Consider the following 25,098-nt stretch of genomic DNA (forward strand, 5'->3'; position numbering starts at 1 on the left):
CCGGGGCAGCGGGTTGATTTTCACTTTGCCTCAATGCCGCAGGTTTGCAGCCATCCCGACCTTTGCAGCTCAGGGCTTCAGCTGCAGGATGGGACGCAGCTTGAAAGATGCAGTGTTTACAATAGAAAGCTCTTTAATGGGCTGCGCAAGGAGTGAAAAATGTTGCTGTGTGCGATAGGGACGCGAGCGGCAGCAGCCTGTGTGGAAGCGGCTCTCTTTATGCCGCAGCTTGACTCTGAGCATCCTTGTGTTCATTAAACCACGCACTTCGGTCATTCCACATTGTGTGTACTGGTGCTGCAGCAGCGAGGAAAGTCTGGGGATGTGCGTGAAGAGACCTTAAATTCCTTAGGGGAAAAGTGGTGAAAACTTCTGTCCACAGTTGCGAAGACTGACCCATTTTAAATATTCCACGGCTCTGGCTCCTTGGGGAGAGGAGCGGGAGATGGTATCAGCTTAGCTTGTGTGTGCTGAAAGGAAACGCCAGCAGGAGCTAGGAGTGGTGATGGATTTTGGAGGAGGAGCAGGGAAACAGGCAGTGATTCGAACAAACAGCTTTCTGAACGTTTCTAGTACTATATTTAGTTTTGCTGCTCTAATAAATAAGAATAATATTCTGATTATTTGAAGATTTGGTGTGTCACCAAGGGGAAAAAGGGCTGCTTCTTAGTTCTTTTTCACTCCCCTGTTAAGAGAGTTTTATGGGAGGCTTTTTATTTGGTCCTTCTTGTTTAAAGTTATGAAAGTAATAGTTTCTTTTTGGCACGGTGAAATAAAAGAAACCCATGAGCCATGAAACATGGCTCTCAAACAGGAGCCATCGGACATTGTGTGTTGTAGTTCCACCTACTGTTTACCTATGAAATATTTTAAATACCTTTTATGATTGTCATAGTTGCTGCTTCAGTTCTGTAGCGTAGACTGGGGGAAGGGTTCAACGTGAGAGAATTGAATTGGGACGCTGATTTCTTTCAGGATAACATGCAGATTTTACTTGGCATTGTTCAAAAAACAGAGCTGTTCTTAATGTATTTCTGTGCCTAAAGACAACCCTGTGGCCATTGGAATTTGCACTATTGGGAATCACACAACCCCTCTCTGCTTTATCCAACTAATATTTTGACAATAAAACCAGATATAGTGAGCAAGTAATTATAGGTTGTTCTGGAGACAAAGAGGAATGCTCTAACAGAGAAGCTGAAACTTGATAATTTGGTGCTGTTGCTCTCTGGCGTGGACTGTCTCTGTTTCAGAATGTGAAGTATCTCCTCTCCCTGCACCCTTCCAGTTTTAGTTTCTGCCTCTGAGTAATCAGACAAGTGAGAAAACAAGCAAACACAAGACCACTGGAGCCACTAGGACAAAGTTAAACCTGCTCCGAGTTCCTCAAGATACCTGACCTGGATTTACCCAATACAGAAACTTCCTCGTGTTCCACTGAAACTCCTCCTCTTTCCTGAGAAGTTTTATCACAGTCATTCTGCTTTTTTCTGGAATGCTGTGGTGGTTTGAAATGTTTCTTGGCTGTTGTGTTGTGCATCTCTGTGTATAAATGCAGAGTTTATGTTCTGTTAATCATTCATATGAGGGTTGTTTCCTTTGTCGGTTCAAGAGGGAGGAGTTCCCTGTGTGCTGTAAGGGTAAGGAAGGAGGGAAGATTTTCTCTTTGATCCCTGAAGCATTGGACAGTTGAAAACAGAAAAAAAAATTAAAATTACTAATTTCACAAGGAAGCTATTTTGTCCTTGGCTCTCTTCAGCTGGTTGGATTTCATAGGTGGTGAATATATCCTTGAATGCCTTGTATCATTAGAGCCACTGTTAAAATCTGTCCCTGTTTGAACTTATCTGCTTTAAAGTGTTTTTTTAAAATTTAATCTGCCATTTAAAAAAATAAATAAAAAATCTTTGAGATAAAGAAAGTCAATAGTTGAATTTTATATCAATCACAGCATTTTTGTCTGTGAATTGTTGTTTGCAAATGGTTTTTTAAGAGTTATTTTATTTGGCAGTACCGTTCCAGACCAAAGGTCAGGGTCATAGTGCTCATAATGTCTGGTGAGTCATAGATTTGTCCTGAAATCCAATTCTGGAAGACATTTATAGGACATTGGCAATGTCTGATCCCCTGGAAGGTATTCCAGCTGGGGGAAAAATGTCTTTGCCTGCCCCTTTCCAGCCAGGTTTGTTGCCCTCTCATACTGTGAACAGGGTGATGCTTTGGGGTGTTGTAATGTGCTGTCCAGTAAAATGCTCCTAGGTTATAAATTACTTTCTGGGAGCCATTGGGAAAACATCTCATTAATGAAGGAAGGTTTTGTGTTATACCAGATAGTAAATTCATTACCCTCAGTCATGAATAGGATCTTTTCTGATATATATGAGCCTTTTAAATATTTCTTTGTTGGTTGAGGTCCTTGCTTTAGTCACTCATTAGCTCATCTTTGGCACAGACCCCTGCAAAATGCTTCAAGTGAGTGACAGTCCCTGATCTGAGATAATGTGATGCTCCCAAGATTCTCAGCCTTAATTCCAAACCTGTTGATTAAAGCCCAGGAGCAGCCCTGGTGGGTTTGCTCCATTTCCACACTGTGTGGCTCAGTTCCTCTGGTACCCTCAGCTGTAGTTGTGGTGCTCCTGTCCCCATCCAGTCAAGGTGACACAAATCCTGGGACCTTCTCAGTGTGTTGGCACTTTGACATTGTCAGCACTGGCCAGAGCTGCAGCCCTTCTGCATAGTCTGCCTCAAGATGACATCCTTTGGAGGGTCTGTTTTTAGCCTGCCAAATTAATCTTCTTGCTGTTCAGTGAGTGGTTGAGAGAGGAGGAGACAAGGAAGAGCCTGGCTGCAGTGCTCTGAGTTTGTATCTCTGCCTTTCTCAGGAATATCTTCTCTGCCTCTCCAGTTTGGGAAGAGCTTGCTGATGGAACTGTCCTTTTTTTAATTTTTTTTTCCCTGCCAAATTCTTGATCTGAATAAGACCAAATTCTACCGATGGTAAATGCAAAATAGATTTTTTGACGTTTTGAGTTTACTGATGCTTTACTCTGGATGACTGGAAGAGATAGAAATCTGGTATTTCTATACACCTGTTAAAGATCTGTTATTTCTTTACACCTGCAAACAGCCCTGCATGTGTGTCTCTGCTCTTAAATATCAGCCTTCATGTGTTCAGGGTCCTGTCCCTCATGTCCCTCATTCTTCTCTTTGCTGTTTTTTCAACCCCTGCAGTTCTCTGATACCATTTTTAGAGAAGCTTAATAAGAATAAATGCAGAAATCTGCATAAATGCATAAAAAGTATAAAAAGGAAACCACAGTCACTAGTATTCAAAAGCTCCTTCTCCTCCTGAATTAAACTGGCCTTCCTTCAGCACTGCAAAAGTGTTGAATAGAGAAAGCTGGAGCATGTTTTATAAAATGAATTATGCTTATAAAACAGCCTTCTGGCAGGTTTCAGATTTCTCTTATATGGGCAAAAATAATGCCACTTTGAAATCATTAAGTAAATACATTTCAAATAGTCTCCTGGAGAATCAGGTCCTTGGATTCAGCTTCAGTTTCCTTCAGCTTTCCTGTAGCATTTTCCTGTTTTCTAGTATGTTCTCTGTGTTGTGTAAAGAACCTTTCAGCAGTGGAGGGAAGTCATACACAGCACTATTAGATCTGTCAGCTGATTAAGTGAAAAATGCCTACTGAGAGTGCCACAAGCTGTTATCTTTAACAGAGCAAGGGCATGATTTTAAAATTGAAATATCTTTTTAAGTGAAATCCCTTTTACAGTTACCTTAACAAGGAACCCAAGCTTTTCAAGTAGAATTGGTCCTACTAATCATCGATAGGGAAAGAATTACTGACTGTAATCACTGAAAATGGGTAAATGTCAGGGAATATGGATATCTAATTGAAATTTGATGTTGCTAGCTGACTATATCACAGAATTCTAGATGAGTTCCATGGATTTCAGGACTGTGTGGGAAGGCAGTGGCTGTAGGAACATGGGCTATCCATTGGGCTGCCTGTTCTGCCCTGAAGGGAACCCATCTGTGAGCAGGACTTGAAGCCAACCCAGCCTGATGTCATGGAGAATTTTCTCTATTTCCTTTTGTGTGGTGATTTTTGTCCTACAGTTTGTTTCTTTGTCTCAGGAGAAAATGGATTTCCATTGTCAACTATTTGTTTGTTGTTGAGGCATGTCTTTTAATAAGCTCTTCATTCCCTCGTGGTAGGTGGAGGCCTTCTCATTGCTGAAATAATGAATATATTTTTTATTCTCTACACAATTTTAATAAGTGATAATTTTGTTACATTTTTCTCGTGCATTTGCAGAGGCATATACATTTGAAATTAGATGTGGTGCCTTTGTGGCGTGGGGTAGTGGTAAGAATATCCCAAATAAGAGAAGTTGTGGGAGGTGATAGTTTTTGTGGAGGTTTTTTTTTGTGTGTGTGTGTGTGTGTGGCAGGCACTTGGGAGCAGAACTCTGCACTTCATTTCCCACACTTGGGGAAGTTGTATAACATGTGAGCATCTTGCAGGTCTGTGCACTCAGTCTTTCAGTCTTGTTTTGAAATATCTTTATTAATTTATTTGTGTTTAAAGCCAAGTAAGTATTTTGGTCCTGTTCTCTGTTTTTTGCTGAAAATATGGAAAACACAAGTGAGCATCTTTAGGTTATCCAGGAGCCTTGAAGCAGATCCCCAGTCCTGGCGCCAGGTGGGGGTGGTTCTGAAGAGACCTTAAATAGTTTTTCCTCTCTGCTTTAAACATAAACTGGCTTTTCTCTGGCAGATATAGTGTTGTTCTTTCCAGTTTTGTTCTATTTCTCTTTTAACAGGCATGTCTGGCAAAAGGCAAATAAATCCTGGTGTCCTTTACTGAGTTGTTGGTCTCTTGCTTTGCTTTTGATGAAAGATCTTATTTTATAGATGGGCAGAAGGCTTGCAGAAAAATTTTGCTACTATCAGTTCCCCTCAATTGTTTTCTCAATAAATAGTTATCAGGAGGGGAATAAAAGAGATTGGATTTTATTATACTGTTAATTGTTTTATGGCTTTTGGGTGAGAGGGCTCCTTTGGTTCCTATATCTCGGAATAATTCCTTGTGCAGCTGGAAGGGTGGTAATGCTGTGGTGCTGATAATGCTCTGATGATTCTGGAGAGTGTTTTGATCTTTAATTTACTGTAGTTACTGCAGCTCCCAGCAATAGCCCATGCAGAAAGGCAGCTATTCCTGTGGAGCTGCCCTCTTGATTGGTGTCAGATTTGGATGGAGAGACATGGAAATGGCCTTTGCAAAGATGAGGGAAGCTGTGCTCCACTGAAGGGAGGTTGGGCAGAAATCTGCTCGTGCATTCCAGAGTGGCTCTTGGCTCTTGCATGTGTGAATTGCACTCAGTGGTGCAGTCTGACTGAAAACACTCAAGGGTTTGGTGTAGAATCAAGACCAGAACCTGCACAGCCAGGATGCTTGCCACAACATCTGAGCTTACTATGCACCTCTTTCAAAATTAAGATCCTTTGTGTGCCATTATTCCTTTCCCTAGACAGGAAAGAAGAATAATTAAGACTTTTTTTGTGTGTGTGCATTTCAGATTGTGCAGTGAATGTCCACAAGAACTGCAAGAGTTTGCTGACTGAATGCAGCAGCATCAGACTCAAGGTGGGCTTTAACATTTGTTCTTCTTTTATAATAACAAGGCTTGACATAATAAGTTTAATTTATGCAAGTGGTTTAGTTTACATCAGCACAGAATCTTGCCCTACATCTTCAAGGCATCGAGTGGTTATTAACTTGTTATTGCAGTAATTAATGATAATGTATGGAGGGAAAATAAAGTGAAACATTTTCCTGCTATACTGGGAATTACTTAGCCTGTGTCCTAGAACTGTGACTAGCACTAGTCCTCAAACCTATCACTTTTTTGGGGAATATAATTGAATTATGTGGTACCTTTGAATGTTGTACCATCTCAAAGCTGATGGAAGAGCATGAGGGGTGGAGGGGAATTTGGCTGTAACAGTTGCATATTATTGCTAAACTGGAAAATGCAGAATAAGTGATTTCATTTGGGACCTGTGATGAACTTGGTCTTGCTATGCTTATGTTTATTTTTTATCTCTGTCACCCTGGTGCCTGTGATTGCATGTAAGGTCACAGGTTGTTTCACACAGCTGTCTATCTGTTGGGGGTTTTGTTCTGGTATTGGTTTTGAAAATCATTTCCTCCTCCTTATAACTAATAATACTTGAGGGAGTTTTAGTTTGTTTTAACCTGCAAGTGCTGATGGTTTCAGAGACTGATAGCAGATTAGGGACTACTGTGATGGGGAAAAGAAAGAGCAGAGCAGCTCAGACCTGAGCAATTAGAGGTTAGAGGAAGCGTGTTCAGGCATTGGTGATATAGAATGGAACTCTTCTGAGGGCAGAAATGTTCTTGTGGGGGATTTGATATGTAATTTTACCCATCTCAGGGCATTGGGAATTTTCCTTTTAAACCAAATAATTCACTTGCTCTGATGCTTTCATTTCTACTCTTTACCACCACATGACAAACCACTCCTGAAGAGAGCAGAGAGGGATTGGGGGCACAAAATGGGGTGAAGAATTCAGTCAGAAATGGGAACCCCAAAGGTTCCCCAAAAGCCATTTGTTACAGCCTGTATTATTAATTTAATTTCTTTGCATCTTTGATAACTTGTATCTCAATATTTTTTAATACCCTAGTGTTGCAAGAAGGATGAAGTTTAGCAGAGATTACCAAAGATGCTATTTGAAATGGACAGTCTGAATTTTGGTTGAAAGTGGCTGGATTAGTTTTGTCAATATTGCTAGGAGCTAAACAACAGCAGAGTGTCAGTGGAGACTGTGAACATGAAGGGGTTGCTTTCATCTCATAAATTAATTATCAATAGCTTTAATTCAGCTGTAGTGTCAATTTTGGTTCTATTTCAGCCTGATTTATACTTTGTTGAATTTAATACAAAGTGTTAATGTCTATATGTCATTTGTCTGGCACATGAAAGAATCAAAGCTGTTATTGTGTTAAATCTTTTATATTCTCAGTGAACATCTTCACTTACAGTTAATACTATAGAATAGGAAAAATCTGATTCATTTTGAACTGAAAGTTTGGTCTGGATGTGTAAGAATATTGTATTTTTTCCTGTAGCAGAAGGATTTGCAGCACAGACCTTCTGGATCTCCACAAAGTTCGCCCCAGTGCATTTCCCCAGGTTTGTACTAAAGAATGATTTCTGTGCTCAAGGCTTATCTGTTCGATTGCATTTTTTTTTCTTTAATATGTTTTAAAGGCTATACACGGTGTGTTATTGAAGTATAGAGAAGGTCTCTTTTAATAAGATGGTTTCATTTTTTTTTCTATTGGGAATGGCTTAGAGGCTCCTAGCAATCTCCTGTGTGTTTTTATCTTTTTATCTTTTTATTTTTCTTTATACCTTCTTGCTGTGTAACCTCAAAATATCATGGTGAAAAGGGATCAATAAGCTCGTTTTTCATTGATTGTCTATTCTCTGGCCTCTGAAAAGACTAGAACTGTGAACTTTGTTTTACATCAGATTTTCATAATTGTCTATTTAAAACTTGCCTGCAGCTAGTGGTTGCTAGAAATCTCTAAGACAAGCTAGCACTAATGGTCTGAACATAAATCTTTGTTGAAACAAAGTGAAGAAAAAAGGATCTGGGAGGGGAAAAAAGCAAGAATAAAGAACATCTGTATTGCAGCATAGGCTTTGAAATATCTTTTTGCTCCTGGAAAAGACCATCCCAGTCACAGGTGTGTTAAATGGCATTTTAATTTTACAAGGTGTGCATTAACAGAACAGGTGAGTGTCAAACACAGCTGACTTGGGTGTCTGAGCATCACTCTGGGTGTTTCAGGTGCTTTCAGCTACCAGTTGCATTGCAGGGTGTCCTCTTCATGAAATGATCCTTCCCAAGAGGCAGCACAGGGGATAATTGTTATAAGGAGCTAAGTGGCTGTTTGTGTTACCCAGAATGGGTCTGTGCATTTAGGAGAAAGTGCAGAGACTAAAATAGGAAGCAGGGGCTGATGCAGATGGGAGCAGTAGTCAGTAGGGCTGGTTGGTGAGGAGCTCTGTGGTACCTGGTGTGTGTGAGGGGAGCAGCGATCGATGTGGGGCACAGCAGTGTGCAGACAGTGCTAATTGAACTCAGAAAATGGCTTGTGGGCCATGCAGGCTCTGCTAGGCACACAGTACTCATTTTCCTTAGTCAAAAGCAGGAGCTGGAAATTAAAGGGACAGCTAATAGCCTGGGCATTGTATGTTGTTAGCCACAGCATAACCCTGCAGACTGCAGTGCCCAGCAAAAAACCCTCAAAGATATTGTCTCAATGTAAAAGAAAAATTCATTTTAAGGGAGGTATAAACTATGTTGTATGTCCCCATCCCTCTCCCCTTGTTTTGCCTCTGGAGATTTTTAGGTCTGGCCTATCCTTGTGTAACAGAACTTTATGTTCCTGGCTTGTGGAGCACAAAAAGAGAACTTGATGGCCAGTAATTGCAATACTTTCCCAAATGGAAACACGGGGACATTGGTTATTAAGCCTTTGTTTAAGAAATCTGACTGGGCAAATCTTTCAGATATTTATCTCCTTTTGGGGCTTGGAGGGGATGGAAAGGACTCAGTTTACCCAGTTTGTTGTAGACTGACAGTGTGTGTGTAGCCAGGAGGTTTCAAACCCAAACAGGTTTTGAGAAAGGTATTTCCAGCAGGAAAAGATGTGGTGATATAATTTCTATTAAATGTCCTTGATGAAACCTCCCCTGCAGCCCCAAAACAATTCTTCTGTCAATGAAGATGAAATGAGAGACAAGCAGGTATAGAGCACGGGATATGAAAAAATGTGGAAAAACCTGTTTCATGACAGGAACCACAAATACCTTGATTTAACTGTGCTTCACTGAGCAAGGCAGAAGTGGGAGAGAGAATTATTAGTCAAGGTACACTAAGGAAGGCAGGCTGAAAAAGGGGAACTTTTAGGGCTGGGTGGACACCAGTGTTTTTACTAGAAAAGTGAGGCATAAGCCTTATCTGGGAGCTGGAGACCCCCTTGAGCAGCCTCCTGGACATGGGACTGGGAGAGGAGCTGGTCTCTCCCTGCAGTGACAGAGCCCTGGGTTCAGGGATCCATGAGATCCCACTCCCATGTCCTTAAAAGCTCTTTGAAAAAGGGCAGCTACAGACCTTGTCAGAGATCAATGCTAAAGATTGTCTGGCTGAGTCTTCATCTTTGACTTCCCTGAAGTTCCTTTTTTAAAAGGATGTATTTTGTCTCCCGTTCCTTATCATTTATTACAGACATTAGTACTAAATAATTGTATCCATTTTTTATAAGTCTATTACAGGCTTCCACGTATTGTGTAATAGTGATTAAAGTTTCAAATATCTTTCCAGTTCACAGTCTGTCTAGATTTAAAAAGCATTAAAAAGCTGTAGTATTAAAATTAAATTTAGCTCTGGTATCTATTATGTGCAGTGTGTGTGCATGCAGATATAAATCGCTGTGAGCAATAAGCATTGCAAAGAACTTGTGGGTTTTTTTCTGTGATCTCTGATTTTTCTTGTTTGCCATGAAATGTTCTGTGCCCTTATACGGTGGGGTGTGAATAATTGTGTGTAGGTTCTGGTGTTTTACTAAAGGAGAAGATACTTTGCAATTTCCACACTAAATGGGCACAGTAGGGACCAATTTCCTGCACTTCAGACCTGCTGATTTAGCCAATACAGTAAGTTAAGTGGCAGCTTTACATTTCTAGAAGGATCACAGGTAGTATAAAAACAGAGCATCTCTGGGGCCACTTTACTGTGCCAGGTCTGAGGGCAGCCAGTGCTGAGCATGGGGAATACAAATTCAAAAAGCAGCGGCAGAAGCAATGCGATTCCAGCTCACCCCGAGCTGTCTTTTTGTGGTTCCTTTTCAAGAAAATGGAATGAGAATGTTTTTTTGGACAACGAGCTCCTGACATCCAAGATCCTGTCAGTTCTCCGTCCGCATTCCGAGCGAGGGCTGAGAGCAGGCGAGCTGCAGTGCACGCCTCATTTTCTGAGTACCAATTCCATTTTTGCCTCTTTAGCCACTTCTCTGAAGGAGCAGCCCCGGAGCCTCCTCCTGGGAGCGGATGGCACCCCAGCACTGTCCCGCAACCTCGGGATGACTATCACCCAAAGAGGACCTTCCCAGCCTTCACTCAACGCTGCTGGAGCTGTTAATAAATTTGGGTGAGTAAAATGCTTCTCTTCTAATCCACTGGCTTCAGCTGCCCCCCACCTCCCCAGTGTGGAAAGAAAAAATGAGAATTTACGTCTCGTTTTCAAGATCAAGGGTTTTATTGAGTTTTTAATTCTGGAAGTTGTTTACCTGAACAATGCTATTTTTTTCCCCCCTTTTTTTGTGTCTTTAGTCCCTCTGTCCTGTGTCACAAAAGTGACAGTATTTGAGTGTTTCTGTCTAGATTATGGTTTTCATGGATGCATTTGTCTTGAGAACTGTTGTGAAATTCTCGTCTGAGTTCAGCTATTCTAGGTTGGGCTGGTGCTGACTGGTGTAGGAGGCAGCAGTGTTTTAAATTGCTGAATACCTTCATTAAAATAGTAGGCAAACTCAAGGCTATCTGCTGTTTTAAGTAGCTATTTACTTTTGATGTGCCCCAGTTATCCTCCCTTCCTAGAGAAAGTGCCCTTTGTACTCTGAACTGGCTGTGGCTTGTCACCAGGTGATGTCCTTGTAAACTGTCATACCAGAAGTTACGAGCTTTGCTCATGCTGCTCTAATTAAACTGCAGGATTTCAGTGCTGTAGTTGCTAAATTGATTTAACTGCTTAAAGAGCACAGTGATATCTTATTTATTTATTGTAAGGTAATTGCACTATAGTTTAGAAAAGATGCTTGTTAAAGGAGTCGGATTTTTTTAAAAATTTTAATTGTTCTGGTCTAATTTCTTTGGCCATTTAGGCTAATTTCAGGAGACATGGATGAAGGGGATTCAGGCTTTATAAAATTTAAGCAGACTTCAGATGACGTTGTCTCGCTTGCACCTTCAACAGCAGACTCCATTTTTCTGGAAGGTATGGAATTTCTGTGCTTTTCAGGATTGTTATGCAACTTCTCCCACGGGTTTGAAAGCAGCATCGAGGTGGTTTTGCTCTTGTTGTTTTTTCTGGTGGTAAAGAGGGATATGGTGAGAAACAATTTAATAATAAGTGAAATTGAATGTGCTTTTGGTTTAGATGCATATTCTGTGTCCCTCCGGAGTGAAATAGAAACAGATGCTCATGAGTTTGAGGCAGAGTCTTGGAGTGTTGCAGTGGAACAGCCTTATGCAAAGAGGCAAAGGAAAGACATTATAAAAAGGCAAGATGTCATTTATGGTAAGAGTATTTGCTATTCTTAAAACTTTTTCTATTTCATGGTGCCACTGTTGTGAAACAAAGCAGAAAACATTTTTGTTGATTCCCATTTTGACTTGTGCTTGAAAACTAAAACTGAGTGAAGGTTTTCGAGTCTGCTACCTGCATTAATGTGTGTAATTCCTTGTGTGAATGCCTTTAAACATCCCATGGGTTTCAGTAAGGCTCTGTAAGCAGCAAAGCCCAGCTGTACAATTAGGAACAGTTCAACTGCCACTGGGAGATGTCCTTAAATGAGTAGGGTCAGTCACTCCTGGGTTGGGACAGACATTAACAAGGCAAATTTAAGAGCTTCACATGAGTGATGCAAAGACTGCAGTGAAGAAGATAATCATGGCTTTCAGAGCCTGCTCTTATGTCTCACTGCTCACTCCACAGCATATAAATGACTTTTGACTTTATTTCTGTATTTCCCCTCTCATAGAACTAATGCAGACTGAAATGCACCATGTTAGGACACTGAAAATAATGCTGAAGGTGTACTCCAAAGCCATGAGAGAGGAGCTGCAGTTCTCAAATGCAGTCATCAACAAGCTCTTTCCCTGTGTGGATGAGCTGCTGGAGATGCATGGGCAATTCCTGCTCCAGCTGAAGGAGAGAAGGAAGGAATCCTTGGAAGAAGGCAGTGACCGGAATTATATCATCCAGAACATTGGAGACCTCTTGGTAAAACAGGTGGGAATTAAATCCTACCAATGATGCTGACACTGTAAAGCTTCTAAAAAGCTACCTGTGAGGGTAAAGTTATGTGGTGCAGAGATTGATTTCATCCTGGGTTTATGGTTCTCTTCCCAGGTAATGTGGGAGCATGACTCCCAGGAATGTATCTAGTTACCAATAACATGAAATGGTTATTAGATGTTCTTTAGGTATGCACATGTATATGTTGTGGGATTTGTGACTTGTTTGATTCTACTTTTCATTTATTCCAAGAGTAAAGTAACATATTTCCAGTGTCCATTCCAAACTTGGCTCTCCTTCAGATAAAGCCAAACTTCTTCATTCTGATCTTTTAAAAATACAGTCAGGATATTTCAAACTCATGACAGCTTTAGCACCATTCTGGCATGGAGTGGATGCAACAATTTCTATCATACATCATGACCATTTTTTTTGGCCCTTCAGCTTTTACAGTTCACAGACTTTTTGAGTACAGAGGTCCAGAAATCCTTTTTAAAAATTACAGCCATCATTTAATATTTGTGGTATTCCAAGCCCTCACATGTCACTCTGCATAAATTTCTCATTTCTGGTACAGAAGAAATTGAAACACGGGAGAAATGTCTCAGAAACCATGTTAAACCTAGGGTTTATGGTGGAAGTAGGCTTACTCTGAATGATTCATGCCTTTTATTCTTCTGTTTCCAATTAGTTTTCAGGTGAAAATGGGGAGAGAATGAAAGAAAAATATGGTGTGTTCTGTTGTGGACACAATGAAGCTGTTAGCCATTACAAAGACCTGCTCCAAAGCAATAAGAAGTTCCAAAACTTAATAAAGGTAAACAGTAACCAGAAACCTCCTGTTTTGACTGTGCAAAATATATTTCAATGCTTTGAGTTTTGTTTTGTACTTGAAGATCCCTCAAATGTGAATGGGCAGGGCTAGAGGCATATTCTCATTATTTGGTGGATTGTGAGCTTTTGCCTTTTAGATCTTTTAAGTTATTTGGAGACAAAACCACAATTAGCAAGTGTTACATTTGAGGCAGGCTCTTGAGAGCACCTAGGACTGGGGAATAGAGTATTTTTTCTATTCAGGGCTCTGTCCTGCTGTGAGGGCCATCAGGGTAGATTGGCTTGTTAATAAATTAAATCAATGATAAATACTGTTGATGAGCTGCTGTAGAAGAAGCAGGGACTCTTGGGTTTTGCTCACACCATCATATTTCCAAACCCAGAAGCTTGGCTCCAAGGTGGTTTGCTGCACACTCTAATGTGCAGTTAACAGGAAGGGCTGAAGAGACACAGCCCAAGTGGAAGCTGTAACCTGAATCTCAGATGGCTTTGCAGAGGCCTAAATATTCTCATTTTCCAGTCACCAGTAAGTGATACTGTGTGAACTTTCCAGAGTAGCTCTGTACTTATAGCTCATCTTAGCCAGGTGCCTTTAAAGTGAGAGTCCTTCACTTCCAAGGAACTAAATAAGTGACCAGAGTATTAAAAGATGTAATTTCAGTCCTTGTAGAGAAAGATCTTGGTACTGTGTTCTTCTGCTGCCAGGTGTGTGCTGTACCTGCAGTCAGATTAGCTGGTGCTTTACAGTCCTCCCTTTCTAAACAGGAATGTGTTTCTGTAGGTCAGGCTATTGGTGAGCACATAGTGGTAAAATAAACACTAGATTTCTTCATTATTGATCTAATTTGACTGGTAGGTGGTTGGGTCTGGTTTTAAAACCAAAGAACTTTTCTATGTATGTAAGGTCTGACCTTGTTATAGGGGGTGATCAATTAGCAGTCAGTTCAGATTTGGAAGTTTCCCTGATTGACTCCACATTTAGTTAACAGCATTTGAAGACAATACCTAAGCTATTTTCCAGTAATAAAAGCAATTTTTGGAATCCTGTCAGGAGTTTTGCTTTAGCAGAAAAGTGCAGCTCATTTCATGGCGCTGTGTCTAATATGCAGAAGTGTTTTGGGGCAGAAAGCATGTGAGTGGGGAGGGAGTTAGAAGAGCACCATGCACAGTGGATGTGACAAGTTTGTCTTGTTTTCTAGAAAATTGGGAACTGTTCCATTGTGAGGAGGTTGGGTGTTCAGGAGTGCATCCTCCTGGTGACCCAGCGCATCACCAAGTACCCGGTGCTGCTGGAGCGCATCATCCAGAACACTGAAGGTGGGATGCTTCCTGGAGGCCTCACACTTGTCTGCTGCTCCTTTTTCTGCCATGTTTTGCATGTTCTTATCTCAGGCTGTTAGCTGCTTTCTCATTTCTGTGTTGGTTGATAATGCCAGATCAGTCTCACCTCAGAGGGTCAGGAGAGTCCCAGAATGGTTTGATTTGGAAATTCCATCTCGTTCCACCTGCTGCCATGGCAGGGACACCCCCACTGTCCCAGGCTGCTCCAAGCCCCAATGTCCAGCCTGGCCTTGGACACTTCCAGGAACACAGGGGCAGCCACAGCTGCTCTGGGCACCCTGTGCCAGGGCCTGCTCACCCACACAGTGGGGAATTTCTTCCCAATATCCCATCTAACTCTGCCCTTCTTCAGCTTAAAGCCATTCCCCCTTGTCCTGTCACTCCAGGCCCTTGTTAAAAAGTCTTTCTCCATCTTTCCTGTGGCCTCCCTTCAGGCCACACTTACCTCTGAAATTTCTCCAGGCAGAACAATTCCAATTCTCCCAGCCTCTCCTCAGAGGAGAAGAACAGCATTTAAAGTCTGCAACCACAAACCCACAGTAGTTAAACCTGTTGGTTTATTACTTTTTCAGAGCTTTAGGTTATTATATTTTATTTTTAAACTTAAGCTCTTAGAAAATACCGTTAGATGTCCAGTATGGAGCCCTTTTGCTAAAATACATTTGGATGGCTCATGTCTTGTATTCCAGAGTTGAAAGTGTGCCTGACTGCTTCTCTTTTCTCCTAGCTGGAACTAGAGATTATGAAGAGCTGACCCAGGCCCTTGGTTTAATTAAGGACATCATCACCCATGTAGATGCCATGGTAAATGAGTGTGAGAAGGGACAGCGACTCAAGGAGATCATGCACAAAATGGAGCTGAAATCATCAGGGAAATGCAAGAATGGGCTTTTGTTCCGGAAGGATGACATGGGCCAGAGGAGGCTTCTCCTGGATGGGATGCTGTACTGGAAAGCTGCATCAGGGAGACTCAAAGGTACAGCACCAGCAAGGGCAGAAACACAACTGGGAAGCAAGATTTATGTTGGGTTTTTTTTTTTTTTTTTAGTAACTGTTTATTACTGATCGATTGGGTATAAAATAAGATGACAATAACCTGCTTGTTTAATAGGATATTGGAGGAAATAGCACTTGTTCTATTCTTGGCTTGTCCAATAAGCATCTCTGTAATGGTGCATGATAAGTTCCTTATGCTGCTTGCTTATTATCTGCCTGATCTGCTTCCCAATTCAAGAGGGAAGTCTTCAGATGGATGACAAAGCTTTGAGTCATCCTGACTTAGTCTCCTGTGGAAAGGCATTATCTTGTGTGAGCTCTGCTTCACACTTTGCAAAACCTGTGTCATGTCAGCTGCACGACACTTAATTCTGCATTGCCAAAAAATCAAAGCAGTGGCCATCAGGGAATATTTGAGCAGTTTCATTGCTCAAGTGTTCAAGGAGAAGCTTCAGTGGCACAGAAAGTGCAGCCAGGAGTAGGTGGGACCCTGAATGGCTGCAGTTCCAGAAGAATCTGCTGTTGGGAGGGATGTGTTCCCTCTGTAGCCCATGTGTGGGATGTGTGTGGGGGTGTTCTCAAGCTTTAAATGAGCTCTGTTTAAATCAGCTGATTCTGTATGGTGCAGCCTGGCTGGGGACAGCCCAAGTGGAAGGCAGTAAAAGACCCAGTATTGAAAATAGTGACATGCTATTCCCTGGCTTGCAGGAAATATAAGTTAAGTAATTTTTTGAGTCTAGACTCATCTTTCTGCTTTAAAATACTACTCTCTTTTCCTTTTTTTTATTTGGTCTTTTTTGTTACTGTAGATATTCTGGCAGTCCTGCTCACTGATGTACTGTTGCTCTTACAAGAAAAGGACCAAAAATACACATTTGCATCTGTGGTAGGTATTGTTTTCTTTATTAAATACATGCACTTAGAGGATTTATGAATGACAGTAACTACAGAAGAAACACAATTAGGGATGATAGATACTTGTTGTAGGAGGTTCAGGGAACAAATTAAGTGAATAAACCAGCCAAGTATTACAGAATCACTTTTTCTGAAGCAGTTCTGGTTGAATCCTTTCCCCACTCTCCCAGTGCAAATCAGTATTTCTTTTATTGGCCAGTTGTAGCTGCCACATCTCCCTCCCATGTTTCTCTTCTTGTGCTGTGACTTTCTCTTACACTTGATTTTGTTAGGCTGAGATTTTGTAGCAGTCATGGACATTGCACATGCCAGAAGTGTGCTTTGAAAAACACTTGCAAATAAATCCTGCTTCTGTTTAGTGTGCAGGGAAACAATCTGCCATCTCAGTTAGGGACATGGTAACTGTGGTCACAGTGCCCTGAGATTTGCTAGGGGCAGAGAAATTTCCTGAAATACATGGAATAAGCACTAATGCAGATGTTATTACTGCAGCACTCCAGAACATTCAGTGAATTCACTTGCTTTTCTAGGGCATTTCCACAGGTGTCCTCAGAGAAGTTAATTTGTACATTTTGTCCTGATCTAGTTCACTGATGGCTGTTGTCGAACCTGTAACAGAGAAGCTCTTTTATGTAATTGTTTTCTTGGATGTGTTTTTTTTTCAAGACATTAACATTAGAGCTGAATTCTAATGGCAAAAGCTATTTAGGTGACCTCAGGGCTGTACAAACAACTGCTTTTCAAATTACCCTTCTCTGAATGCACAGAACAGGGTGCTGTGTGCTGGATTTTTTTTTTTTTTCCCTCTGAAAACGTGCTCTACACTTAGCCTGACCAATTTTTTTGCATCTTTGTATGCATGCAGTTCATTTGAAATTTAATATCACTTCTCCATAAATAAATCAAGTGAGGGAGCAAATGGATCTGCTCAGTGATTCTGTTTTTCCAGTGACCTCTGTTCATGGCTGGAATGGCAGTACAGCTGCTCAGAGAAGCTGGCAGAAGCTTCCTGGTGTTCCTGGTGTTTGCTTCACAGTTCTCTTATCATGGCTCTAGATGATTCTGTGGAGGTTCAGCAGTCACAAAGAGCTGCTTTCTCCTGGGAAGGAACTTTCTGGGCTGCATATGTTGGAGCTGTGCTGTAGGAAGCCTAGACAGGTTTTCAGTAACTAATATCCCTCCTGTAAATGTATTTTCACTGCAAAGGCTGAGAGCTAATCCATTTAATCCTCATTATACAGTACACTACCTGTCACCTGGTGTCTTTGTTATCAGGGCCTGACACCCTCTAACACCTCTGTTTTATTTCTTTTTTAGCCAACTTAATGCCTCTAATACTTCCTCTTGTTCTCTCCTTTCACTTCACATTGTGTCATTTTTATTTTCTTTTTCAAATTTCGGGTTTGCCTCCTTTAGAGCAAAATTTTTTGAGCCTGTTCTTGACTTCTGGGACTCAGTGGGAATCTTTAAATTGACACAGGCTTTGATGTTCAATCAGGTATCAAGACATCTTGTTTTTGACATGTACATTCTTCATTCCATGTTTTCATTGATGGTAAAAAATTTACAATATCAGAAGTGTCATGTGAAAAGGTCAGAGTTATCTCATGATGTTACAACTCCTGGTGGTTCTGGATAAATAGGAAGAGGGGGCAACTAAGAAACACAATTCCTAAAGAAGATATCTAATATACTACAATAAATGGTATTTTATTTTACAGGACTCTAAGCCACCAGTTATCTCACTGCAAAAATTGATTGTGAGAGAGGTAGCTAATGAGGAAAAGGCAATGTTCTTAATTAGTGCTTCCTTAAAAGGACCAGAAATGTATGAAATTCACACCAGCTCCAAAGAGGAGAGGAATTCCTGGATGGCACACATCCGCAGGGCTGTGGAGAGGTAAGGGAGGAGGGAAAGCAGGAGGGTCTGATTTCTTCCCTGTCTTCTTTTCACAGCACTCACAGGTGTAAATTCATCTTTAAAATCCATTTGACTCTCCCTAAATTTTTTTTTGTAAAAGAAAGTGTGCAATTCTGTTTATGTTCATTGGGAAGAAGCCACTGGTAAAGATGAAATAAAAACTAGTCAGACACTTCATCCTGCTTTTATTTAAAAAGAAAAAAAAAAAAAAAAAAAGCTCACTGATGTCAAATGCAACAGGGCTTTGGAAAAAGAAGAAAGATTGACACCCAGGATAAACCACAACTGAGGCAGAAACTTCAAGTTGAGTCCTGAGATAGTTTTAAATTATCTCACATGCAAATCAAATATAAATCTGTCTTTCCCTTTGGACAGCTGTCCTGATGAGGAAGGAGGAACATTTAATGAACCTGAAGCAGAGAGGAGGCAGGCTGAAGCAAGAGCTGCAAAGTTAAAGGATTTTCAAGGTAATGACTTAGTTATATATTCCACAAGCTGCTTCTCAGCATTATTTGTGATTTATGGCTCTCTAATTCTTTATCATGATATGATCTAGTTTCTCCTTTGTAAGTCTTTCAAGGTGGTGTAAGATTCTGTAGAAATAGTGGCTATAGAAGTCTAATAAGCTTTGTCTGCTGCATAAGTTTTCTCCTTAACTGTTAATTAAATCTCTGCATTTGATGCTCTGGCCATAAAATGAATTATAGTCTCCCAAATTGAACATGGTTCTGTGACAGTGACAAGGAAGGCAGGACTGAATTTGTTTCTTCCTTCAGAGCGTTTGAACATGAAAGATGACCTGATTCTGCAGAGTCTCACTGAGAAGCAACAGATTTATCTGGAGATGTCTGAGGTGATTGGCTTTGAAGACCATTCCCAGGGATCCCGGGCCAGGCTGCTTCTTCGGGGGGATATCTCAGAGAATCTGCAAGGAGAGGCCATTCTGAAGTCTGCAGTGACTGAAGGTGAATGGAATGTGGGAATGTGTGGCCATTCACTCAGGTGCTGGTGTGGGGATCAGCACCCACCATCTAAGTACAGGCCCTGAAAATCATCCTGTAATAACATAATGCTTTTATGTAACATGGTTCAGACTTCCTTGTCTCAGAACCCATCTGCAAGAAAGGTGAAGTGCATTTGTGGGTCTAGGTAGAAGACCTGCATAGCTTGGACTGGTTTTTTTTTAAGGATCAAACAGTGGAATCTTAGAATGAGTCTGTTCACAGAGTGCTCTAATAATACACAGTCCTGAAGTGTAATATTATAGGAGGGTTATCTATTAAAAACAGCCTGCCTAAAGATAGTATGTTTAGAAAGAAAATAAACCCAAACATAGTTTCTATTAAAAAAAAATGGAAAAACAAACACTCAAGGTTTGATAATCTTAACTTGCAATTAAGGAAGAGCTCATCTTCATATGAAGAGCCTGTGATGCAGAGCTACTCACAAGGGAAAATTCATCTGCCCTGCAGGACGTCTCAACTGCCTGAACTTTTAGTGGATTTGATGGTTTAAATGGTTTGACTCATTAGCATGATAACTTGTATTGCTGCATAGCCATGGCTGTTTACATGATGTGTTCTCCTGTTCCCCAGCTGAAAATCTCCAGGACTTTATCTTCACTCACTTTGGCAGTGCATCCTGTCAGCCTGAGGATGGCTCGGGACTGCCCCGGAGAGCAGAGACCTTTGGAGGATTTGACAGTAGTCCCTCAGTTTCAAATAAAAGTAAGAAAGGGAACTTGCAGCATTTTTCTGATCTTTTTTTTCTGTGATTACTGTACAGAGAAGAAAAACAAGGAATTGAGGTTCTTATAAGGAAGCTTCACCAGGCTCTAAAAGGAAGATCAGAGCAAATCTCCAGCATGTTTGATCTTTTGCTCCTGATACCAACACTAGAGAGCAGAGTGGGGCTCTCAGTGTTAGGCTAAGGGCATTACTTTAACCCATTCTTTATAATCACCACAATTCCACACAGGACTTTAATTTTGTTTAAAAAAACTAAGCTTGACTTGGAAACCTAGAAAATTTGAATTCAGTTGTCTGCTTTCATTATGTCATGAACACTTTCTTCCACTTTGTATCTGCACAGTCACTAGAGGTTTGCTGAATCCTTAGATAATATAAATTGTCCTTTTGGCACAGATGATTTATCAGTTAATTAATGAAATAAGAGGAAAGACCAGATACTATTTGTCTCCATTTTTGCTTCATGCATTAATTGAAAATGCAAATGGCCCTTATTTCACTGGCAGTTAATCTCTAGAACACTTTCTGGTGTCTCTGGAAGGCTCCATATATCTGTCATGTACTTTTTACAAGAGGGGTCCATCTCCCCTTACCTCCTTCCACACTCACAGGGGTGCTGCTGTGACTGCAGTATTCCTGCTGACCAGTATTCCATGTCATGAACTTGCAATTTTGGGAGCTGTTTATTTTCATGCAGACATTGTGTTTTTCATTCTTCACTTAAAATAGTGTAATGTAATTTGAACTTACCCTCCTTATTTATCTTAACCTGGTCTTCTCAAGTTTTAAACTTTTTTGAACAGCCCTGTGTGTCACTGTTGCCTCATCTTCCACTTGGGATCAGCATGGAGAAGCCATGCAGTTGCATTTGGTTCCAAAGTCACCATGTTTTTCTTCTTGCTTTGGCACTCACTGAGTTATCCCAGGCCCTGTGCTGGTGTGAGCTCCTCATCCTCCTCTCCTCTTTCAGGTGGCAGGAAGAACAGTGGTGGTGACCAGAGGCAGTGGGACTGGAGAGGCACTGCACTGAGTTCAGATGTGCAACTCCACGAGCTCTCTTCTGATGCAGAAGAAGGATCTCAAACTGTATGTTGAGCTTATGAGAGATTTAAATGCTTTTCCTTGTGTTCCTCATCATGATAGTGGTGCAGAACATATCTCACAAAGTTTAAAGTTGTCATAGCTGGCAGGGCTGGACTGGAACAGCTTTGTTGGTAAATTTATTTGGCTCTATTAAGGATGTTTTGTGGGGCCTCTTGGTAGCTCAGCACTTGAGAGGCAAGATGGTTCAGTTTTCCATTTACTCATTTGATGCTGTACCATTAACACAGGCTTTAATCACCACACTGCTGTTTCAGCTTGGCTTATGAATTCAGTATTTTTGATGTATGTCCTTCAGTGCATGGGAGCAATGCCAGCTTTTTCTGGCAGCACTGCCAGTGCCCAACAAGTGTCCCTAGCACAAATGTTGGTTTTATCTCCCTTACAGAGTGATGGGACAAGGCTGGATGACAGCAGTGGTTTTCAGCCCACCGTAGAGTCTCAGGTATGATATTTCTGCTATTAGGAAATCCAAAGACAAATAGACATAGTGTAATAATAGCATGTAAAATCAAACCAAACTACCTCCAAAACTCAGTGTTTGTAATGTCTGTGGAACCCAGCACATTAACAGCTCACTGGCCAAACTTGCCTCTAAATCTCTGTGAGGTCTGTGCAGTGATTCAGTGCTGGGGCATGGGAGGAAGTGATGGTTAAATAACTCAGGTGAAGAGAAAATGATGAGGACTTCTCCGTGGAATCCCAGGGAGATTTGCTGGGCACTGATTCACATCTGCACAAGGATAATAAACTGAAATTCTTTGTGCCTGCATGTTGCCTTTGCTATGCTAGAGTACTCTGGTGGCCATGCTTCCATTGTGTGTGGTTTTGTACAGATGCCATGGATTATTTTCACTGCTTAAAAATAAAATAAAAAAAAATATAAAGTATAAAAAAAGTATGAAGCTCAAGTGCCTATTTTTTTTCCTCCTCTTCAGCTTGTCCAAAGGATACAGACCCTGTTACAGTTGCTCTTCAGTCTTCAGGTAAACCATTATTTACTATCCAAGAGGTTTGATAGGCACTTAATGTAATAAAATTTATTCAGGTGTGGAGAGGAGCTACCTTGAAAGTGTCCCCTAAAGCTGGAGTGAAGTGCAGAATTTAGACCTGAGATTCAAGGAAACTGTGCCTCATATTTTGCAGGAAGTGTTAGAGTGTTGTCTTAAGTAATTATTTCCTTTTTCCTGCTCACTTAATTCTTTTCCTGCTTTGGGCTCTATCTGCTCTCTGTCCTCATTATTCATACACATGTGTTTGGATTAGTTGTTTTTACCTTGTAATCAACAATATTTTGACTGTTTTGATTCAGGGTAACAATTCTAAATACAAGAAATGTCCAATTTAACACACATAAGCATAATTTATTTACCTGGCCATCTTCAGTGTCGTATCAGTCACCATGGGCTGTAAGAGCTGGAATGAAGATATGCTCTGGAAGAAAAAGATTCTGTGACCTCACCTGGTAGCTGCTGTTGTCTCCTACTTAGCTGGGCATGTTTTTTGAATCTGGTTGCCTTATGCTGGACTTTTATCCCCTGCAGGCTGTGATATCTCAGCAGGACAGCTGCATCGAGGTGCAGCGAGCCACCATGGCAGACCGGGAGAAGCAGTACCGGCTGCAGTCCACCCGAGGGAACCTGCTGCTGGAGCAGGAGAAGCAGAGGAACTTTGAGAAGCAGAGGGAAGAGCTGATGAACGTGCAGAAGCTCCAGAGCCAGCTGAAGCTGGAGCAGCAGCGCCTGGAGCGGGAGCGCAGCCGGCAGCAGAGGGAATTCGAGCTGACGGAAGCGCGGCAGCAGGAGCGCGCCGAGGATCTGCGGCAGCTGCAGGAGAGGCTGAGCCAGGACAAGGAAGAGCTGGAGAGGCAGAGGGAGGCCTATCAGCACGACCTGGAGAGGCTGAGGGAGGCCCAGAGAGCTGTCGAGAAGGAGAGGGAGCGCCTGGACCAGCTGAAGAAGCTGAAAAAGCAGAACACGGTGTCAGGCACCTTCTCCCCAGAAATGGGCCAGGTGAGGGGTTGGTTTTTTACTTTATTCCTGTTAACCCACTTGCTGTACCACCAACCTGTTCTTTCCTTTCACTGGCCTCCTGGAACTATCACCTGAAGTAGCTGGTGATGGCTACTCAGGGAGATCAGAGCTTGGCAGTTTCCCAGTGTCTGTGAAGTTCCATCCAGATGTCTGGCAATGAGAATATTTTTTAAAAAGATAGAAATGGAGAATAAGTTATTTTCAGTTGTGGCTGACAGTTTTCAAATTCAGGAACTGTCCTATTTCAGGCAAGTGATTGCAGAAACTGTGCTGCATCAACAGCACTTTGTACAGTTGGTTTCTTAAAACATTTCTTGTGTTTTAAATAGAAATTTGGAGGTCTGATAAACCTTCTGAAAGTCCTGGTTTCTCTGCTGTGTCATCACCCCATGCAGTCTGCTCTTTCCCATGTGCACTGTTAAGCAGTTTGAGCTGCTGAGGTTCTTTTCAGTGTCCAAGGACTTCCACTCTTGCTGTTCTTTCTGTTCCCCAGGAACCTTTAAGCTTTGTCTACCCTGCTCTGCTTTGCTCTAGGAAGTGCTTGGTGCTCACCGGGCCAGGGATGGTCTCTCCTCCTTGTGCTGGAGAGGGTGAAAATCCCAGTTTGACTTAGAATGCCTTTTTCCTCTTGCAGAGCCAGATGATCAGCCATTCCATCAGCTTCAATGGAGAAGGGGTGGAACCCTCAGCATCTGCCTCCAAATCCTCAGTGAGAGTGAGCTCAGTGGCCGGGCTGGAGTTCCTGGAGCGGCCGGAGCTGGTGCGCAGGGACAGCACCAGCCTGGAGAGCCGCGCCTCGCTCAAGAACGAAGTGCCAATACATCTCCTGAGTGCAACCAACCAGATCCAGAAACCTGCTGCAGTCCAGCAGCAGATCCCCACCAAGCTGGCCACCTTCACCAAAGGAAGCAAGGAGAAAGGTGGCAAGAACAAAGCATCTCATAGGACAGACAGTTCAGGTATGTGTGATTTTAAGTCGGTTTAAATGCGTTTCTGATCTCCAGCAGGATCACAGGGAGATAGAGCCCTGCAGTTAGTCCTAGAAATTAATATGCTGCAAGTTATTAGTGTGTTTGCTGCAGTTAAAATCTCATAACCTGCAAAAATCCTGCTAGGAGTTCCATGTCTGTGCTATTGGAATTGGAAATATAACCCAAAGGGATAATGTTGAAAACGGAGTTGTGTATTCCAGCACAGCAGAATGGTGGTGAGAGGTTGTAAACGTGGATGTAAAATCTTTGTGTCTAACTGTAGTGTTAAAGAAAAAGAGCAAAACCAAAAAACAACAAAAAAAAGGCTGTTGTGCACGAGTAAAACGTTTGAGGCTGGCTTAGCCTTTTTTTTTGCTGTCTGTCCAGAGTTGTAGTGACATTGAATGCAGTGCTTTTCTTAGCACGAGTCAGTCATTAAATACAGATCTACAGGCCAGAATTGAGATGCTGTGTGTGTTGTAGAGTTGAAAGGGGCTAATTTTGTCACAAATAGAAGCAAGTAAGAATGCAGTCACCCTGTCCTGGTATAATTTCTGCTTCTAAGTGCTGGGTTGTGCAGTAGTGATCTTTGCCAATGACAGACACGCTAAAAACCATTTTATCTTCACCACTTAAAGTAGCCCCACTGCCAGCTTAGGGGAATAGCCTGTAATTTTAAGTTACAAAATTATCTTCTTAGCATTGTGCTGGATTCAGACTTGGCAAACTTGTCCATCACTCTGCACTGCTACAGAGGACTCAAGCCAAACCTGACAGAGAGAACAGAGGGAGGGGCTTTGGCACATTGCACAAACATCTGTCTCTGTCGTGCATAAAGTTTAGTGCCTTTGCAAACTTGCTTGTGGTTTTGCACATAAATGAAGTCTGTATCCTCTTACCCTGCATACCAAATGCTGGTAATATAAAGTTCTGATGCTACATCTCCCTGGTTTATTTTTAATAGCTCTTACATAATGGTCTCTGCAGTGGAAATGGACTTAATGGTGTTTTTCTGTAATTTATATGAAAGGTATAAACCACAAATATATTGGTCTGTATTCTGTTGTGAGCATTAGTGGGCTTCATGCTTGTTATGCCCATGTGTGGA

General features: G+C 41.6%; 1 protein-coding gene across 4 annotated transcripts in view; it reads left to right on the top strand.

The window, feature by feature from the left end:
- ARHGEF18 (Rho/Rac guanine nucleotide exchange factor 18) overlaps nt 1-25,098 on the top strand; it is a 50,902-nt gene that overhangs the window by 20,135 nt on the left and 5,669 nt on the right. For 2 of the 4 annotated variants that reach the window (XM_079328240.1, XM_079328237.1), the window contains exons 11-29: nt 5,593-5,660; nt 7,170-7,233; nt 10,117-10,261; nt 10,995-11,107; nt 11,270-11,410; nt 11,874-12,124; nt 12,822-12,947; nt 14,164-14,281; nt 15,033-15,281; nt 16,111-16,187; nt 17,938-18,116; nt 18,513-18,604; nt 18,914-19,102; nt 19,733-19,864; nt 20,856-20,971; nt 21,375-21,431; nt 21,925-21,972; nt 22,531-22,998; nt 23,654-23,978. In XM_079328240.1, the coding sequence (XP_079184366.1) occupies nt 5,593-5,660; nt 7,170-7,233; nt 10,117-10,261; nt 10,995-11,107; nt 11,270-11,410; nt 11,874-12,124; nt 12,822-12,947; nt 14,164-14,281; nt 15,033-15,281; nt 16,111-16,187; nt 17,938-18,116; nt 18,513-18,604; nt 18,914-19,102; nt 19,733-19,864; nt 20,856-20,971; nt 21,375-21,431; nt 21,925-21,972; nt 22,531-22,998; nt 23,654-23,978 (2,958 nt within the window). Of the gene's footprint in view, nt 1-5,591; nt 5,661-7,169; nt 7,234-10,116; nt 10,262-10,994; nt 11,108-11,269; nt 11,411-11,873; nt 12,125-12,821; nt 12,948-14,163; nt 14,282-15,032; nt 15,282-16,110; nt 16,188-17,937; nt 18,117-18,512; nt 18,605-18,913; nt 19,103-19,732; nt 19,865-20,855; nt 20,972-21,374; nt 21,432-21,924; nt 21,973-22,530; nt 22,999-23,653; nt 23,979-25,098 lie in introns of all 4 variants that reach the window. The other 2 variants (XM_079328238.1, XM_079328239.1) reach the window with 2 other exon arrangements.

This window comes from Erithacus rubecula (assembly GCF_903797595.1).
Source record: "Erithacus rubecula genome assembly, chromosome: 28".
NCBI classification, from domain to species: domain Eukaryota; kingdom Metazoa; phylum Chordata; class Aves; order Passeriformes; family Muscicapidae; genus Erithacus; species Erithacus rubecula.